The sequence below is a fragment of the Danio rerio genome, chromosome 5, assembly GCF_052040795.2.
Source record: "Danio rerio strain M-AB ecotype USA chromosome 5, GRCz13ab, whole genome shotgun sequence".
Lineage (NCBI taxonomy): Eukaryota > Metazoa > Chordata > Actinopteri > Cypriniformes > Danionidae > Danio > Danio rerio.
In genome coordinates, this window is record NC_141025.1 from 53,052,200 (window position 1) to 53,069,822 (window position 17,623).

At 35.9% G+C, this 17,623-nt stretch overlaps 1 protein-coding gene across 1 annotated transcript in view; it reads right to left on the reverse strand.

Moving 5' to 3' along the window:
• Positions 1-17,623, reverse strand: part of tmem161b (transmembrane protein 161B) — a 41,777-nt gene that overhangs the window by 17,626 nt on the left and 6,528 nt on the right. Inside the window, 4 exon segments of the mRNA NM_213371.1 lie at positions 925-1,081; positions 1,194-1,291; positions 7,350-7,436; positions 14,092-14,195. Coding sequence (NP_998536.1) covers positions 925-1,081; positions 1,194-1,291; positions 7,350-7,436; positions 14,092-14,195 — 446 coding nt within the window.

Sequence of the window (17,623 nt, forward strand, 5' to 3'; positions counted from 1 at the left end):
CACACTCTAAACCAAGGGGTAAGACAATTTCCCAGAATACAAACATCTACAACGACAACAAGGCTGCAACCAGAAGTCAGGAGATGCACAAACTAGTATTTTTTTGTCATTATTATGAATTTTTACAACAAACAAGCATGTTTTAATACATCCCTAATGGTGTTCGTGTTTTATTGACATGCTTTAAAAAAAAAAAAAAACTCCTATAACTCCTGTATAGCAGTCCCACAACATACTTTCGCATCTGTCACTCAAATAAACTGTCAGAAAAGTCTAGCAGCTGGGAATGACCTTTTTTGTCCTGGCCAAATTCCTTCCATTGGCCCTTACCAATCATGGCCTGCCAATCATCCCCATCCACCGAATTAGCTTTATCACTGTCTCTGTGAGCACACTGGCGCCATTGTCCTGTATCTGCCGTCGCACCATCCATGTGGATGCTGCACACTGGTGGTGGTGTAGAGAGACCCCCCCATAATTGTGAAGTGCTTTGGTGTATAGCCATACACAATAAATGCGCTATGTAACACAATACACAATGCTTGCTTGCTTTTTACAGTGTGTTCTATAATGTTAATGTTGTTTTTGTGTGTTTACACAGATGAATATGGCCTGGGTGCAAATGCGCAGTATAGTTACAAGCTTATTATAAATACTACAAATAAATACAAAAAAAATAACGCAACAGCAGTCGTCGATCTCATATGAAGCAAGAGATTGCGATGCCATATGATGACATGTGCAGGTGTTGTAGAGCTGTACAAAAATAGAATTGCGATTGGGTTTAAATTTTTAAAACTAAATTCTTGATATAAGAAAAAAACAATAGTTTACAGCTATGCACATAATGAAATAATTACAAGAATTATTCCCAATGTATTATGAAATGGGAAAACTCAAGTATTTCGAGCTCGAAAAGGATACATGACAAAGGCTAAGACCAGCAGACTCCACACCACACTGATGTTCATCTCTCCACTGGGCTCCGCCACACAGAAGTACAACTCAGTGATGAGATACACCACCGTGGCGGCCACCGTGAAATCCACCAACCACTGGAATTCAGGAAAATAATGTAGAGCTGGACAAAAAGAGAAGTCGAACAAAAAGAAGCTTTAGGAATTGGTCTTAATAGGTAGATCCTTGAAGCTCAAGGGTTCATTAGGTCTCATCTATGACAACGTGCGAGTTACCCAGTGTGTCCACTTCTGCGATGCACTTTGTCTCCAGTTGAAGGTCGATGTCTTTGGGAATAGTCATCGGCTTATTCTCTAAGTGCCCATTGTACTTTCTGAAAAGCAAAAATGTGAACATAGCACATGTAACAGTTTGCTCAAAGTAGGCCAAGTCAAAACACAAAGACACACACACACACACACACACACACAAACACACACACACACACACACGATTGCCAAGTATATTTTGGTTAAAAAAAAGAAATACAGTAGAGTGATTTCTTTTCTCAGATCATTTGCCAATAGTATTGTGAAATTTGTATTAAAATTAATACAACCCAACTGGGCTACTACCCAAAGCAATTGCTATTACCCTAGCATAACATAGAAGGTACACATTTGATAATTTACCGCTTTCCCTGGGAATCCAATTCACAAGCTTAGATTTACTGCAGCCATGTTTAACTATTCGAGACAAAGGGAAACTAAATGGAAACTAGGACTGCATGATATATAGCAAAATGATTGATGTTGTGATAATAGCATATGCGATATATGTATAAATTACATTTATTTTATGCATTGATTATCTAAATTTGACTAATCGGATGGGGCCTTGCTATCATTATCCCCACCTCCCCAGTAGTTGCTGATCTGCTATTGGCTGGAGCACCCTAAAAGTGAAGCCAAAGTTGAGAATAAATACGTATGGTGGGAATCAAGACAACAGTTAGTCAGACTCAGAATATTTGCGTTTTATTTGCGTTTTATTAGAGTTTTTCACTTATTGAAACAGATTTTTTTTTTAAGTCTTAATAAGAATCAATTAGATCTAAAAAAAAAAAAAAAAAAAAAAATATATATATATATATATATATATATATATATATATATATATATATATATATATATATATATATATATATATGTTTTACCTGTTTATTTTAATAGCATTACATAAATGATTTAAAAATAGCTAATACAAATAGCATTTCTCAAGAGAGATGTTATATTCTAAGTAATATTGTTACGGCAGTACTCTATAACGTCACATATTTTTTCCAGCACGGTGGTAGGTTGTTGACGTGACATTGCATTTTCTGACCCACATGACAAAAATGTACATAATTAGTATTGTAATTATTTAAAATGCATTAACATTTTTTGCAAATTCTCAAAACTTGTATGTGACTGGCTTGAACAATTTATTGCTTCAATAAATTACAGCTCTTTTAAGTTATAAAGAAATTCATAAAATCCTTAATAAATACCTCAGGCCTAAGTACACAGTGGCTATTTTTGTAAATGGCAATTATTGTTTACATGTAAATTTTTTTTTCTTTTTTAAATATTTCCCAAATGATGTTTAACAGAGCAAGACAATTTTCACAGTATGTCTGATAATATTTTTTTCCCTTTGGAGAAAGTCTTCATAAAAAAAAAAAAAAAAAAAAAAACATTTTAAGGTCAATATTATTAGCCCCTTTAAGCTATATATTTTTTGATAGTCTACAGAACAAACCATTGTTATACAGTAACTTGCCTAATTACCCTAACCTGCCCAGTTAACTTACTCAACCTAATTAAGCCTTTGAATGTCACTTTAAGCTGTATAGAAGTGACTTGAAAAAGATCTTGTCAAATATTATTTACTGTCATCATGGCAAAGATGAAATAAATCAGTTATTAGAGATGAGTTATTAAAACTATTTTGTTTAGAAATATGTAAAAGAAATCTTCTCTCCATTAAACAGAAATTGGGGAAAAAAATAAACAGATGGGCTAATAATTCAGAGGGGCTAATAATAATAATAATAATAATAATAATAATAATAATAATAATAATATATTTATATGTATGTTTTGACGGTCACGGAAATACCGCAGGGGGTGGGTCGCGCAGGGCCTCCTTAGTGCCCAGAGCCCCCCCGTAGTGCGTGCCCTGCGGGCCCGTCCGCTACACCACTGTGTTTGATGCAGACTAAAATAAACTAAGGCCAGTTTTACTTAATAATCCCTCATTAAATCTTGCCGTGATGAGACAGAAGAAGTTCAAAACAAGGTCTGCTTATATACTTTGGCGACAAAACACAAACTGGTCTGTCAAATAAAATTTTAATATAAATAAAATTGCAGTGAATTATTCACAGTTTCAGAGTAGCTTATATCAGGCTAAATAATGTTCTGTTAATGCCAATCCATATTGCATCAGTTTTACTTTATTTAATTTAATCAGAATGAATGGAGAATGATTGAGAGGTGCAGTGGCGGAAAGCGCTAAACTGAACATGAATTTAACCACTTGAACGTTCATCTGCACTTCACATTAAACCACAGAATGGTTTCAGAACATTTGGAATATAGTACAGTAGGTCTACATGACAACTTTCTAGGTCCTTATTATAAGCTACCTTCATGGCTTAGTTTTCTTATAAACGCAATATAGCGCACGCGCAAGAACGGATTTGGATCGGTCCCAGATCCAGCAAAACTATGTGGTATCAAACAGACATTCAGTTCAAGTATCGGGATCAGTGCATCACTAATATGAACCTAGCCCGAAAAAATAGTAACTTTTTATTTACTGTCGGTCTAGTACTCAATGTAACCAGAGGCCAAGCTTTAAATAAGAAAATTATCTAAACCAGTGGTTCTCAAACTGTGGTACGCGTACCACTAGTGGTACGCGGGCTTCCTCCTAGTGGTACGCGGAGGAATCGCTAAATAATGAAAGAAACAATTAACACTTTTAATCCTTTAATGTGTAATATAACATCGATGTGATCAGCATTGGCTGTTTTGTGAAGCGTACGATCACAACGCTGTGCTTAGAGTGTTTATTTTAGTGCATTGTGTCATAAGCTGCTGAAAATCAGTTTCCGAAATTTAAGAATTGATTCAGAAGCGTGATTTGACTGACATGAAAAGTGGCCAATCACAGTCGACCTTGTCTAGTTGCGTGAAACGTAAGGGCGGGACAAAGGCTTTCTGTGTTGCAGAGACAGAAAAAAACTACTTAAAAACAAATGTTTTGTTGGAAGTATACTTCTCGGATGTTTTCACTACAGAGATGTCTAGCAGAGTAATTAAACCGTGGACATATTTCCTGCCTATTTGATGATCTTCATACACGTTTCGCTCTCCGACAGCCAGTCGACTCGCCTCTGACCTGTCACTCCTCTAAATACATTCTGAATGGCGGCGCGGGAATGAACGTATTGCGCAATTACTCATTTCTGCAAATGCGGCGAGTGCTTTATTTTAACACGAGAGCGCATTCATGTACGCAAATCGCTAAAACAGATATGCGAGCTCTTAAATAGGCTTTTTTCAAATGAACTGCAAGTCCTCTAATGATCGCCTGTGTGCTCAGATAGAATACAATCGCGATCTTTCCACTATTAAAGTAGACATTATTTATCTTTATTCCTTGACTAAATTTAGTCAAAAGTATTCAAAGTTATCAAATATTTAGAAGTAGATTGATACATGATCGATGACAATGCTAATGGTCTTCTTATTTGGCTGTGTTGTGAAGTGAAACTTACTTTTAGCAAAGGTGGAACATTTTTTATTTCTTTACGACAAAATAATTATGCTGGAAATGTTTCTGGATGAGGTATTTGTGTGATTTATACATTTAGGTGTATTCTGATCTGTCCTAAAGCATTACAGGTCAAAGCAATCCATTGTTAGCCTACTTATTGTTTATTTATCACAATTTACAATAAGGCTCTTAAAGCACTGCTTTGATAAATGTAGTGTCGTCATATTTCAAATACCTCAAGTAAAATTAAGGCATTTGTTTTATATTTTTACTGACAGTGTACTTGTATTTTTTTACGTTTCTATTTTAGATTAAGATCAAGTGTAAAATAAAATCTACATGTGATGTACAGCTATTTAAGAAACAAATTTGCCATATTGTAAAGAAAAATAGTGTAAAATATGTAAATAAAAGGCTAAATTAAATCTTTTTACCATATACTTTAATTTAACCTTTCAACGCTTAAAAATATATATTTTTAAAAATGGGCAAAAAGTGTCTCTATTGCCTTAAAGATTATTTGGTAGTTTTAAAAAGTGCTATTGAAAAAGATTAATTGTCATGAAAGGAAAAATTGACTATACGTCCTTTGTTAGTGCAAATTATACATGTAGCTTTGGGATGTAAGCAATCAAACCATTAAATTAGGTTTACACTTAAAAAAATGTGATTTCATAATGAAAATCAGATTTTTAAAAAAAAGTAACCAACTAGTACTTTTTAAAAGAGTAATTTGTACTTTTACCTAATATTAGTATTATTTACTAAAATTTGTGTTATTTTAGCAGTGTAATAGTATTTTTACTTGAGTACAAAAAAGATTTCACAAGCACTTAGTGCAGGTTTATTATATTATTAATATATGATTAATAAATATTATTATTAATGGTTTTTATTTGTATCTATTCCTATGCAATGTTTTATGGGTTTCTGAGAATACATTTCAGGTCTTCAATACATAGCATGTCAGTCTTGAAAAAAAAAAATAGGTGCTGGAATTGATTTTCATTAGGCTGTGCCTGTATGAACCCTGTCATGTACATTTAACATTTATTTCAAGATTTTTTTTTGAAAGTGTATGAATATGACATATAGCCTATATTTATAAGGTCCAAGCAGCATTTCCAGCTTTTGATGAATAGGCTACTATGAATACTTTAGATTTAAGTACTGCAGTTTTCTTTTTACTTTTTAAGAACAGCACCATTTTTTTTTATGAACTTTTAAAAGCACATTTTAACTAAAACTTTTTTTTTTATCTGCAAGCACAGTTAATGTTCAGACTATTTCAAATGTTTAAAGTGACTGACAATGATACATATTCTTACTAATAGGAAGTAATCTGCATCGTTTTAAAACTGTGCACACCTGTAGCTGCTTAATTAGGCTTACGACGCTATTTTTTAATACTGGTTAAAAAATAGCGTCGTAAGGTGGTACTTGGAGAGACGATTTTTTTCTAAGGTGGTACTTGGTGAAAAAAGTTTGAGAACCACTGATCTAAACTCTTTTTTAGCAAGATGCTACTGGTCTTTTTGACTGTAGGGGACTTAAAAAAGTGGAGTGATGATTAATTACTGTCGAGGAATACAATTGAACTAAATTTTTATTACTCCTATCATATAATCCTTTAGAAATAAGTCTAATTTGTGGGTCTAATTTGATGCTTAAAAAACCTCTCATTATTAATGTTGAAATGTTACAATTTTTAATATTACTTGTGAAAACTACTTGCTCAAAAGAATCTAATTAATTTAAAATAAAAATCTTCAGGGTCACTTTTGGACAATTTCTCTTTGTAGGAAACCTAACATAAGCAACAGTGCAATAAAAAAATTCCCAATGATGAAAAGTCAAAGGAATGCATCTGAGAAGCAGGCATCAATGTGTGGGATCTTCAACTTTGTCCAAAGGATTTTGTACAGATACATCCCAACAGAGGGCTCTGTCTCTATTGGAGACCAAACACTAGAGTTTGCACATTTTACGGGGGGATTAGAGAAACCCTCCTCGCTATTGAAAAAAAAAAGAGCTAAATCCATACAACGTTCAAATCAAACATATTTTCAGCCATCTCTAATGCCGTCTGCATGACAAAGAACAGAGAAATGAATGTCGGGCTCTGCTGGGAGCGGTGGGATATTGGAAAGGGGCACAGTCCTTAGCGTGAACGAGTCGAGTATGCAAGCTTTCTGCCCTGTGGCTCCAAGCCAGCTGAACCTGAGATTCTTGGACTTCTCCTCTGGGTCTCTGTTGTTTACATAGGTCAGTGTGCACAATGGTGTTCAGCACAAAAGCACTGTGGGCACAGTAGTCTCTCTGCGCTGGATTGCGGCATACCTGCCTGACAAAATGGCCCAAGAACTCCCCGCAGAGCAAAAATGGACTTTTGTTTGAGAACAGGAGGTAGGTATAATAGAGCTGACTATCAAAACTAAGCTGCTAGACACAGGCTAGTCTACCTTTTCAGGGAATTAGCATTGTATGCATAGTCGACAGCTTTCATCTACAGCCGAATACGGGCAACAAAGCTGCTTGATTTTTTATTTTTTTTGTCACTTTGTTGGAGCCGCAAAATGTTCTTCAAACAAGTGCGAGCAATCTGGAGAAATGCAGTGTTGTACCTGTCCTTTTTGCTCTTGCCACCTTTCTGCTGCTTTCCAGCCAGAGTCCTCAGCTCGTCTTCTGTGGGGTGTTGGTACCATCGCAAGCTAACAAGACAAAGAAAATATAGATAAACATTTCCTAATAGTGAATGAAACCTGATTAATACACTATTATTAAAAGAGTCATGAGTAGGCCCACATGGAAACTGCACACTCAGAAATCCACGTTTTTAGCCCATCATTGGGTTTGTTTATTCTCTTGTGTAAATATGTGTAATTTTATATTTACTTAGTTTTTAAATATTTTCAGTAATATTATTGACTAATATTAAAATGCTCATATGATTTATTTACAATACATTTTTTTAAGTAATAGTTTCTGTCTTTTAGTGGATATACTGTAAGACTTGCTTAGTTTACCAAATAAGTGAATCTAGATGAATTTGCATTGTAAACATTAAATAAAAGTTAAAAAATTATTATTTTAATTTTATATATTACGTTTTTAGTTATAATACTCCCAAAATAATTCTGCACAAATCCACCAATTTTTTTACAAAATACTTTGCAGAAATAGCAAAAAATGTTTGCAGATTCTGTTTGGCCCTAATCGTGAGATCTGATGTGTCTTGCAAGATCTGACTGGTCTCACAAGCACATCATATTTAACGCCAATATCCTCACATTTAGTTCCAAATCAGTTATTTTTCGTTCGACAACCAAAGCTAGGACTCAATTCCAAGAACACAGGGAACGGACTTGCATTATTGTGAAGATCGGTCTTGCCAGGTCACCTCAGAAGAACAAACTCGTGAGAACATAGAAATAGAAATAAGATTCTGTGTTCTTCCTGATATATATATATATATATATATATATATATATATATATATATATATATATATATATATATATATATATATATATATATATATATATATAGTTTCTTTATTTAACCAGATAAAAACCCATAGAGGTCAAGATCTCATTTACATGGGTGACCTGGCCAAGAGGTCTGTAACACACAACCTATAAAAAATAATAATTATAATTTTATACATTTTTATAAAATTAAGAAAATTTAAAAATACTGTTTAGTTGTTTAGCTATACCACATTACAATATGTTAAAAACACATACATTGAGAAATGGACTGTTGTTGTTTGCAAAAAGGGTTAGGGCGAAATTAGTAATTAGGATGAGCTCAGACATTTTTAGTTCAGACTGAAGAGTATTCCAGGATGAGAGGGCAGCATGACTAAAGGCTCACTTCCCTATTTCAGTTTGAACCCGGGGAACAGTCAAATGATAAGATTCATTTGAACGTACAGCATACTGGCTTTTTGACATATGAAGAAGGAAACTTGGGTATGAAGAAGGCAATAGTCCCAGAAGAGCCTTGTAGACCAGAGTCTTCCAGTGGTTGTACCATCTTACATTCAGAGAAGGTCACTAAGCTTTGGCATACAGTTCACAATGGTGAGTCAGCCTGTAACACTCTCTGAACTTTCATAAGAAATCTATATAAAATGCTGCGCTTCCCACTTCCTTTATTCAGTGGCAATGACTTCTAGGACTTCTTGACTGAGTTTTGCGCTCAAGTCTGTATCGACGCATCCTCGATATCAAGAACACATCTGGAAACTTTCACGCATTCTCCATTCTTGTGGTCTTAAGTTTTGGAACTGAACTTAGATGGCTGATAATGACATACACAAGAACAAATAGACGCAAGAACGCTGAAGAACGCATATTCAGAAACAGTCAATGTCTATGAAACCAGGAAAAGGGGTTCTTAAATAGCAAAAGATTGCTGGGCTACAAGTAAGAACTGATTGCATCAGGTGCTAAGGGCTGAATATCCAAGGCCAACGAAATGGCAGCCGAACATAATGCTGGACACATTATCGCTTCTAATCTCGGTCTATGAAAATTATGATGTGCTGCTTGAACACTTTATTCTCCCTTGTAATTTTCCTTCTAAGCTAAATTATGGCACTCTGAATGAATGGGTTATTACTGCTTTTAATCTATAAAAAAGGGGATTTAAAGCACAATTTCACTTGAGGCGTCCTGAGGTTGAGGCCTTGACATCAGCTACCGGTTCACGGACCTTTCTAGCTACTATCCCCTATATTTCTTTACAGGTTATATCCCAATATTAGTGTTATCATTTTTTTTTTTATTTCAGCTACACTGTAAAAAAAAACTATAAAAAAATATAACGGCAAAAAGTCAAGAAATCAAAGATTTTTTTGTTTGCTTTTTAAAAAAGTTAATCAGGTTTTTCTGAAACACTAAATTTTGTTACAAAGTTCAACATAACATTTTTAGTCAGTTTGATTGATGTAAATTGAGATTGTTAGAAAGGTTAATTTAAAGGGCTCCTATTTTAACCCTTTTTCAAGATTTAAGAGAAGACTTTTTGTGTCTGTTTGCAGTGATTGCTTGTTTATTACTGCATATTATTTATTTTTTAAAAGTTACACTTTATAAACTACAAGTTGATTGCAAAGTGAACCAAAATTAGCAAATTTTTGATAAAAAAACACTTTAAAATATATTTTATAACTGAGAATTTATTTCTATTCTCCTTCTATTTTCTTTCTGAAGCCTAAAAAAAACTTGTCTCATTCTTGTATTCTTGTGAACCCAGTCTCATGCCTTGTCTCATGGGATATGCATCTCGTCACACTATTATATTTCTCAAAATAGTCTCCTAAAGTAAACAAGGCAACAGTTATTCGATGGAAGTCACAACAAAAAAGTAACACAGAGAAACTCTACTACAATTTAAGGTACAGTAAGTGTATATTATTTTATAAGTTCTTGTTATGATGAGTGGGACTGGACTGGCAGGCCAGTGGAAAAAGTGGAGACAAGTGACACGTGTGTTACATTGATCTCAGGACTCTCAGAAGAAGGATAAAAGGAGGAGTGATGATGATGATGACAGTGAAGGACAGAACAGGCCAGAGACATTTTATGTTTTATGCCATTTTATGCTGGTCATTTTAGTTTTGTTATTTGTTCTTTTGACGATTAAACTTTAGAATAAATATTAGCGTCATCACTCCAGTCTTCAGTGTCATATGATCATTCTGAAATAATTCTAATATTCTGATTTGGTTGCTTAAATTTCTTTTTTTTTTATGGGAGGAAATTTATCAGAAATGACCAATTCAGTCTTCTCCAAAATTTTACATGTAATTCAATGCATTTCTTTACACTTTCCTTTGCAATAAATTGTTAAATAAATTAGCACATTTAGAGTGAAATTGATTAATTTATCTTCAACATATTGTTATAAGTGATTAAAATAAAAAATGCAAACCAGATATAGAGTTAAATAAAAGTGCTTTTGCTTACCAGATGTAATTTATTTGGATATGATTAAAATGGTGCAGGTCATAGTACATACTGTGCAATTTAAATGCTTGTAATTTAATGGACGAATGTAAAATAAAGTCATTCTTTGTAGGGGAGTTGTAGTGGTACCCATAAACTCCAGATCTCCAAACATCCAAACTCCAGGTTGGCCGTTGCGTTTACATGCTCAACAGAAATGACTGTGATTGGCTCTAATGATCATCGCTTTACCACTTTTCACCAATAGCGAACACAGATATATGGAAACTGAAGTGTTTGAAATACATATATATCAGAGGATCCATTCATGAGCAAACATAAGAGCAATCTGCTGACAGATCAGCTGATAGACATGGATTTCAAATGCTCTCATGTCCATTTCTCTGTGTAAGTACTTGCTTAAGAGATGATCAGTCATATCTGTTGAGCATGTGAACGAAATAGCCAATCGGTGGTGTTTAGGGTGAAGTGAAGTGGTGAAGAGAGTATTGTCAAGAACTTTTACCCATACTCAAAACTGGTACTATTTTTGACTCATCAAAGGCTACGTTCACACTGCAGCCAAATGTGGCCCGAATCAAATTTTTTTGCCCACATGTGACTCAGGTAATGACAGTGTGAACAGCCCAAACAGCATGGAATCTGATCTTTTCAGTTCTGATTTGTACCACTTTCATATGTGGTATTAAATCACACAGATCTGATGTTTTGCAATGCGACCGCAGTGTGAACGGTTATGTCGGATTTCATGCTACTTTTACATAATCTTCGAGCAACATGCGCCATCATTCTGTGCTGCAAATATCATCTACTCCTCAGCAGCACAGTAGGAATGGCACACAGGGTAACTACTTTACCACAGAAAGTTTTTCATATTGAAGACAATTTTGAAGGCAAAACTGGTGCTTGTTAACCAATCTGGTTAACGATTGGGCAACGGTTGGATCGCGAAGCTGAAGAGCGTCGGGGTTGATGCAGATGGGGGATCCGTGCCAGGGCCGGAGTGGGACTCCTTTTTAGCTCTGCAGTTTCAAGCCTAAGACCGGCCCACCTCAGTCGACGACTGACTATATTAAAATAATGTCATTTCCAATTCAGTTTCTAATGACACTAACATGTCTTTTTCAAGGACTCAGCTGCTTTAGAACTTCAAATGTTTTTCATAAATATGAGAACATTAATTCTTTATAGATATCCAGTCCTTTGTAACGGTCGTCACACAAAAAAATAAAATATGTACCCCTACATAAGTAACCCAAACAGTATTTTACTGTCTTAAAAATTATACTCTGGTGAGGTTCGAACACGGATCGGCTGCGGCGTTGTATCATAACGTGCTAACTATTGTATCATAACGTGCTGACCACGATAACGCTGTTAGGCACTGTTCTGTTATCTGCTGGTTTAATGTCTACTCATTTTTTACCCTACTTTTTTTCCCCCCTTTTTAGATTTCTTATCATTATGTCAGATTTATTAAATGTAGTGAATCATCTGATTTTCATTGAGCAGGTTTAATATTCATTAATATTAATTAATATTCACTGAGGTGCCGCTGTTTGGAGTGGAAGGGTGAGCAGTCCACAGGTTAATGATGATCACGGGACTGGGAGAAATAAATAAAAAAACTGGAGCTGCGGCAAAATAACGGATAAAAAGAGTGATGTTATGGTCAAATAAACAAATAAATGAAAAAAGTGCAACTGCTGAGAGTGCAAGCAGCTAGGGACACCGGCCCTCGTGGCCAAAAAACAGACCGGCCCACCGGGAATTCTCCCGGTTCTCCCGATTAGCCAATCCGGGCCTGATCCATGCGCATTCATTTTAAGGAGGGGGCACTTTCATTTTAAGGATTAAAGATTTCTCTCCCAGAGAACAAAAGGGCGGGTGCTCAAGCACCCAAACCCCCCTTCTGCGCATGTATGTTGTTTATAACAAAGTAAAATGAAATAAATCAGCAAACAGAGATAAAATATCTCTGCCTTCACAGTTCAGTCTGTGGCTGCTCATTATTAACCCTTGATGAGTTCACAACACCGGTGGTCAGAAAGACACGCACCACAGTTGCCATAAATCATAAATGATCTGTGTTTTCAATCACAAGTGACTTATTTTAGGTTGCAAATGCCAAAATACACATAAGTAGAAGCAGAAAAACCTTTTACAGTTCATGAAATACACCACGGTTGTTCGTGAAAAGAGCAATAATCTTAATAAGCATATTCTGACAACGTGCTTCATACAGTATACACATTGTATGCATAATTAGACATTTTGTACCATCTGTAATTGTACTTTTGCGCATGTGGGTCAGTTTTAGGAACAGGATCTGATTACACAGAAAATCTGATATTGGCCACATTTATAACAGTGTGAACAGCTATGCTAAAAAATCTGCTCTGAGAAAAAATCAGATTTGAGCACTAAGCCTCACAGTGTGAATGTAGCCAAAGTGAAAGAACACACACACATGGTGAGCATACACCGGAAACAATGGGCAGCTATTGCTTCCAGCACCAGGGCAGCAATTAAGGGTTAGGTGCCTTGCTTTAAGGGTATAAAAGATGGAAAAAGTGTGGTTTCATTTAGTCCCCTATCTTTAATTCCTGCCATGGATGAGGAATTCAACCTGTAACCTTTCGAAAACAAGCCCAAATTTTTGTGGAAAATAGACAATTATCTTTTCAAATTGGAGTAACGATTGGTATTAACGTCGTAACTTGTATTGACATCCATAATGCAGACAGCATAGAGGTGTTGATTGAGTTGAGGAGAAAATGATCACAGAATCTTCATTTTCAAATATACTATTTCTTCAAACTGCAAAGGATGTTTGATGCCAATAAAATGATCAGATCACTGGTGGCAAACACAACCCCTTCAACTTTATTTAGAAACTGGCCTGTCATGAGCCCTGAGAGGGCTGTACTGCTTTCAGTTGTTTTTGTATGTTTACTTCCTAATGAAAACTTAATTATGAAATCCTCCTGGGCAACACTTCAAGCCCTGCGCTGGAGCCAGAGTTTTCCCAAACTATTTTTACAGCCAAAAACAAGCACAGATGAATTATTGAGCACATTTGGAAGAGCTGTTTACTCTAAACACATATGGCGCTAATTAAGGGTGGAAACAAGCATGGCTTGTACTTTCGTTAGCGATTCTCTCGGGTCGGAGCGCTTTTTGATGATACCCTTTGGTCTTTCTGAAGCACCATAATGATGCATTTTTGATGGACCCTTAATATGAACAATAAAACATGTGAGATGGTTGCAAAGTGGAGCAGGATCTGTGGACTAGGTTGTTAAGTCTGCCTTGAAGATTAAGATGCAATTTTAGCTTGACCATTGAGAGGGTTGCCTGAGTGGCACAGTGGGCTGTACTTCCTCATTACCTGCCACTGCAGAGGAGCCATCGTGCAAACGAATAGTGGGGTATGATCTTCTGAATCACGCTGGCCATTACCATGGTAACCACCAGCTGCACACTGATCACACCCTGAAGAGAAAGAGTGAAATATTAGAACACTTCCTGATCGCAGCAGCAAGGACACAGAACAGCATTCAGGGCAGTGAACTAGCCTCAACTGACAGTTTGGTTGGCTGTAACAGATGACTTTTAAACCAAAGTAGCAAAATTTGAAGAAAGATTGAGCATAAAAATGACTAGTCCACAGAGTAAGGAAAAATGTATTAGGCACCTCAAAAGGTAATAACCTTTGCAAATGATCTTGACTTCCATGGTCAAGCACCTACAGTATTCTGTAATTGCCTTAAACACCCCAGCATCAAACTTCCCCGGTTGGAGCGTGGGAGGGAGGACTGTTAGCATCAATGGCCAATCTCACGCTCACCATCCACATGTATAAAGCTCGGTGTCCTGGCCTGTGTTAAGGAGACGGTGATGTGCATTCAAATGATGGCTGAAATGTGACTAGCTAACCATTTCGAAACTTGCACAAAAGAAATTTCCATGCCAGTATAGCTGGTGAAAAAAATGCATCTGAAACATTCTGTAATATCGTGATTGTGCAAGTTCGACTTGTTGAATTCTGTTACATCACTTATTGTATTATGGTCAGGATCTGTGGATACAATGAATGACTCTTGTTGTTTAAAATCTAGCATAGATATCACTGCACCTCTGGAAATGTTTAATGAAACAATAACTGAAAAATAAACATCAACACTGAAAATATACAGTTGCCAGTCAGAATGGGCAAGCCCCCTGATTTATTAGCTCCCAGTTAATTTTTTTCCCCAATTTGTGCTTAACGGAGAGAAGATTTTTTTCTATACATTTCTAAACATAATAGTTTTAATAACTCATTTCTAATAACTGATTTATTTTATCTTTGCCATTATGACATTAAGTTACTGTATCTGGCCTACATCCTTATGATTTATTTATGTATTTTTACATTTTATTAAAAATTAAGTTTGAATGACACTTCTTGTATTTGTCATATTTTACTTCTTTATGGCTACTGTATACATGTGTTACTAGTTTCTACTTCAAAAATAACATAAAATACCAGAGGGGTGGTTTGTAAAACATTGTAAACTGTGTGGGGAATGTGCTATAAGCAAAGCAAACACTACCAGATTACTGTTGTGTTTGCGATAAGAAAAAATGCTATACACATGCGGGCATTTCTTTGTTCTTTCTTTTTACTGAACTAGTCTGCAGTAACCAAAACAGGAGACACATTAGAAACAAACAGATGGCCAACCAAAAAGGGACTCAACATACTGCAATTATTATGGTATAAATACAGCACTACAACATACGAGAGAGATAGATGACTTAGAATGTCACTTACTAGTTTAATAATGTTTTGATGAGCTGTAGTTTAAAATTAGGCTGTTTTCTCTTCTAAGGCCTTATTATGTCACCATATTGTGAATGGTGCTGTATCTCAGAAATTCTAAATATTTAAAATAGGCACTACGCTTATAAATAAACTGCATTTTTGCAATCTAGACAACTACATTCTCACATAAAGAAGCCTCAAAAGTACATTATGTTGCCCAACAGCTGCAATATTTGTCAAACTGTAGTGATTTTATTGATCTGCTGTTACTTTATGTGGGCGGAGTAACACACAAGGGTGATATACATTTCATAATTCACTTCTTTGGAAATATGGTAAAATATCATTTAAAGACTTGTTGGGGTTTCTATGGACCAACAAAGGCAATTTTTGAAGCTGCGTCACGGTCATGACATAGCGTTGTATTCCAGCGTGCAGACTGGACGTCAGTCCATGAGTAAAGCTTGGTTCAAACCAATCAGTGTGCTCCATTGTGTAACTTCATTAATATTCATTGGTCACAGTGTTTTGATGACAGAGACGCCACGTTGTGTTGGCAAAACAAGCGTGAAGTGTTGCTTTTATAGTTTGCTGCCATTAAGTTTTGTTTTTATTTTCTCTCTGTGAGAGCTCAGCTGGAGTCACGCGTGGATTAACAGTGTACGCAACGCTCGACAACAATAACTTACGTGTCTAAGGACGAACATTGTTTACCTGAGAGCTGTTCTCATCTGCAAACGCTGAGATCCGGATCGCTTTAGTCTCCTCTTAATAAAGACGTGGCTCTAGTTGCTGGTGATTGTCCTGTCTCTACAGATTTGGTAAGTGAGCGACCAGTGCTCTTTGTTTATTCAGTTTGTTCGTATCAAACTAAGTTAACTATTGCACCGAGTACAAACATGTTAGCACCACAACCAAACTTTAACCTCGTGTAGGATTTTCGCCGCATTTAGTGACCGGAATAACACACGCGGCTTTCTGATGCTACCTGCAGTGTGCATCTAAGTTTCCTGGAAATGCCGAGTTTTTTTTTTTCTCTCATTCGCCTTGCGGAATCATTCATGGCCCTTAAACAGTGTGTATGTACATCTAGTCATTCTCACTTTGTACATGTTATCAAAGGGGTGGGGGGGTGGGGGGGTGGGGATAGTCCGGCCCATTAGTGACCATCTTTCCATCATTAGCATAGGCAGCCCTGAGTGAGAAGAAAGAGCATAGAATCACCAAGAGGCGACACTCTAGTGCAATTTGGGAAACAGCCACTAGATGGGGCGGCAGCTTTTTTGGAATAAAAACTCTAATAGAACAACAGCATATTATAAGTCTATAAAATAAACTATTGAAAGTGCTGATGATTGTGATAATCAGCGTTGTATTATCGTCTTTCAGGTTATATATCAGCTTTAATGCGTTTTTTAAGTTAATAAATAAAAAAACAAGCAGCTGCTTGCCATCCCGACAGCAGTAAGATCCAATGGACAGTCGACCGCTTTTACTCCAAAATGGCGGAATCCGGGGCTGTTGCAATGGAACGTTCTATTGAGTGTCGCCTCTTGGCCATTCTAAGCTCTTTGGTGAGAAGCAGCCGTCCACAGCAAGTTTTTTGTTTTGTTTTGAACCTGTTGCTATGCTGACGTACAGGTACATTTTTAGCCCCACCCTCTTTTAAAAAGAGGTCTAGGAGCACAACCTATTTTGAAAATTAAGTGACAGTCACCAAAACAGCACAATTTGGATCAGCCTAAAAAAGGTAGTTTCAATGACTTATAAAAAAATACTTATAGAGTATTATGAGCTAAAACTTTAAAAAAACATACACTCACACAAGGGACATCAAAGACTTATTTTACATCTTGCAAAAAGAGGTATAATAGGTCCTTTTTAAGACATTTCAAGCAGCTTTTGAAAATGTGATTTTAAATTAGTGTTTACAATATTTGTTTTGCTCACCGTATCCAAACTACAGAAATAAGCAATTAATTCAGTTATTCACAAATGATAACCTTTGCAAATCATCTTGACTTCCTCATTTACATTCATCCCATGTTTTAAAGTTAGCATCAAACTTTTACATTTACAGGATGAACAGCTGTGATTTTTAAGCACTTGTGCA